The sequence below is a fragment of the Neopelma chrysocephalum genome, unplaced genomic scaffold (assembly GCF_003984885.1).
Source record: "Neopelma chrysocephalum unplaced genomic scaffold, ASM398488v2 Primary Assembly neopelma1_65, whole genome shotgun sequence".
Classification (NCBI taxonomy): Eukaryota; Metazoa; Chordata; class Aves; order Passeriformes; family Pipridae; genus Neopelma; species Neopelma chrysocephalum.
The window spans coordinates 5,790,852-5,793,910 of record NW_020897722.1 but is presented as its reverse complement, the minus strand read 5'-3'; the positions used below and the strand labels follow the sequence as shown (position 1 = coordinate 5,793,910).

The window sequence follows — 3,059 nt, the reverse complement described above, 5'->3', positions numbered from 1 at the left end:
CACAGTTAATGCTACTTTCTCTGGCTTCCTTTCCCCCTCCCCCAGCTGCAAAATACACCCCTGCAAATGTAGATTTCTGTCTAAGGGGTAATAAATGATGAAGAATTATACTGCACATGCCTCTGTGAGCACCAGCTTTCAGTGAGTGAATTGTTCAGGCAGGGCCTAGAAAAACTAGGCATGGATTATAAATCAAGTACTTCTAATGACATTCAGAAACCAAGAGGCAGCTTATATAAAACTTGCTTCATGTTGATGTTGTTTGTCACACAGAACACTGCACTGTGTGCTAGATCACTTCCAAAGGGATTGAGACATACAAGAGCAGCTTGTATTTCAGATTTTCATTTTGGGGAACTCATAGTTCAGACTTTGCATGACCTAAGCAAAGCTGGCTGTGTTTCATACTAATTGTAATCTTCTTTCTACCACCATTCCCCAGTTTCCTCCATCAAATATTTTTCATAGTATTAAAGTTCTTATTCCAAATATAGGAACAAATAACATTGGCTTGGAAAGTTTATTGAATACACAAAACATTCTGATACAAAAATAAGTTAATGGCATAAAAATTTAAAAAGATAGAGAAAATATTAAGTTTAGACAGAGGTTTGATCCAGATATGAAGAGCCTCTACTACCTGCACCTGAAAGACATAAGAATGCACTGTAAGGGTTACACAACTAGAACTTTCATTCACAAGGAGATATAACATGCCAGGGAAGAGCCTGGGCCATTGTTTTCATTCGTGTATTTGCTGTGCTTTCCTCAGCACTCTGATGACAAACCATTTTTCCAGAACTTGGCCAAGCCTCACTCTGAGCAGGTGGGAGACCAACCTGCAGTTACAACAATTTGATGTCCTGATGCTTCTGTCTATTTAGCTACTTTAATCACTCAGTATAGAGAAGCAGAGATTTACCTGTGCTGCCAGAACCCCTCTACTGCATTCCCAACTCTAGAGCAGCTGGAGGTATGACAGTGGCACTGCTACACCATGTTGACACCAGGCTATTTTTAAGCAATATTTGTCTTTTCCCCTTTGACAGCTCATACCTGTTGTGCTGAAGATTCCCATTAGATGGCACTCCAATTGCTCCCGGGGATTTGAGGGCAGTGTGAGAGGCTCTCATCAGAGCTGCATATCTACAAACAAACACAACCAGGCTCAGCACCTATGCACTGTCTGTAGCTTCACTCTTTCATCCACTCTTTAATCATCTGCATCTGTCACACAAGTCTCACAGTCCTATTGCACAGAACAATGAAGGTACATCTGCCTGCAAGAGACAGATTTTTATTACAATTAAGTTTAAACTTGGCTTCATAGTGTATTGATTATTTTTGGTTACTTCGAGGTGCTGGGCATAGCTTTAGGATTCTAGTATTTTGATCCAAAGGGAACTTGAGTTGGCCAGTGCCTATTCTTAATTAGGAGAGATTGACACCAGTAAGCTTGGAAGAATTTAGGAAAGCATTTTACAAGCTTTTCTCCTTGCTCAAAGACTGTCATAAATTAAGCTGGAGATAGCAAGAGGAATCATGGCTATTTTATTGACAGTTTGGACAATTCCCTATTTGTCCAAGCTCCCCACCAACCTGATACCAGCTCTGAAATCTCAGCTTGAGCTGAAGTACCCTAAGTACAGCTTACCCTGCCTTGGAGATGGGGTGGCTGCTCCCTTTGCAGTCGTGATCCAGGGGATGCCGATGTTTTATGCAGAAGTTGAGGCCGCACTGGTCACAAAGCACCTTCATCATCTCTTTCCTTTTGCAGCCTGGCTTTAAGCACTTGTTTGTGAAGATCTAAATAAGAGAGGAAAGGAAGTTGGCAATGTTTGCTTTCTGTGAGCAGCTTCCCAAGCAATGACCAAGCTGAAGGACAAATGTTCAAGAGCCCTTAGGATTAGGATGAAACAGAACGAGTTTCTACACATTCTGCTGTCAGAAGTCCTAACTTCACAAGCATTAGGAAGGCAGTTTAGACTACAACAGCAGTTTCCTTACCCTCTTTTGCTGTGCTGGATTGTATTTGCAGTCCTTATCCATGTGGGCTCCAATCACAACATCTGGTATTTCCCCCTTCTGCACTGGGATAGGTGTGTTACAGAGTGGACACACTGGGACCTGCACATTCTAAGAACACACAACACAGTTCAGAATCACAGAATCATTTCAGTTGGAAAAGACCTTGAAGATAATCAGGTCCAAACATTAGAAGTCCAACTCAATTTTTCTCTCCTTTCCCTTCCCTTACCCATGGGTGACAGAAGTGTATTAACAGGTGTTTCATGTTCTCATTCACTAATGCTTTTAAAGATACACTTCCCAACAGTAACTGCAAATCACTACCCAAAAAATAGACAGACACGCTTTGCAAATCAATTTATAGCAACATATTTGGTAAGTCGACTCTAAATATCCTTCTGAGTTTTCTAGAATTACAGCCTTTGAACACATCAAAGCCCAATTATAGGCTAGAGATCAAGTCTGGCCTCACTCTATTCTATTCTGTAGTTTCATGTTTGCTGTCCTTCAACTTAAAGAACTTGGACTGCAGAAGGTTTTAGGCCACAATACATTACTTAAAATATAAAGCAGTCCTCTCTGGGAAGCTGCAGTGTAAGTGAAAGAAAATAGAATCTAGCAGTACTAAGCTCTAAAATGTCACGTTTCTATATATCTGAAATTCAGATGTGTCATTAACTTGGATCTTGTGGCTCTCCCATCCGTTTTTATGGAAACCACATGTCAAGTTTCAGACCAGCCTTTATAAATGACTTAGCAATTCTGCAGGGTGAATTCCTGACTCATAGACAGGAACTTACCTTCTTGTAGGCAGAGCTGCACTTGTGGTCATCGTAACGGATGTGATCTTTACAGAAGACTTCCCCACATGCATCGCATTTCAGAGGAAGGAAATCTGCAAGAAGAATAAAAAAAGAAAACATTCTCATGGAGCAGAGCTAACAGCTCTAAGGGTGCTCAAAAAGGACTACAAATAAATTCTAAAGCAACTAATTTTTGTCTAGTCACACTCCAATTATGTCAAGAGAGAG

At 40.8% G+C, this 3,059-nt stretch overlaps 1 protein-coding gene across 2 annotated transcripts; it reads right to left on the bottom strand.

The window, feature by feature from the left end:
- Window positions 1-501: 501 nt before the first annotated feature.
- Window positions 502-3,053, bottom strand: ZFAND2A (zinc finger AN1-type containing 2A). 2 transcript variants are annotated; one of them, XM_027683688.1, is made up of 5 exons: window positions 2,829-3,044; window positions 2,008-2,136; window positions 1,655-1,806; window positions 1,057-1,146; window positions 502-646 (listed from the first exon to the last, which is right to left on the bottom strand). In XM_027683688.1, exons 1-5 carry the CDS (start codon window positions 2,955-2,957, stop codon window positions 637-639), a joined length of 510 nt encoding a protein of 169 aa, XP_027539489.1. In that variant the 5' UTR covers window positions 2,958-3,044; the 3' UTR covers window positions 502-636. The 2 variants fall into 2 exon arrangements, with proteins under 2 accessions (XP_027539489.1, XP_027539490.1); XM_027683689.1 differs by lacking the exons at window positions 502-646; window positions 1,057-1,146 and adding an exon at window positions 1,153-1,280 and having other exon boundaries at window positions 2,829-3,053.
- Window positions 3,054-3,059: the final 6 nt, after the last annotated feature.

Coding starts and splice junctions, on each gene's coding strand:
- ZFAND2A (XM_027683688.1), bottom strand. CDS start 2,957: ATGAGAATGTTTTCTTTTTTTATTCTTCTTGCAGATTTCCTTCCTCTG. Junction 2,137..2,828: donor GCAGCTCTGCCTACAAGAAG/GTAAGTTCCTGT, acceptor GTGTGTTCTTAG/AATGTGCAGGTCCCAGTGTG. Junction 1,147..1,654: donor CACCCCATCTCCAAGGCAGG/GTAAGCTGTACT, acceptor GTTTGTTTGTAG/ATATGCAGCTCTGATGAGAG.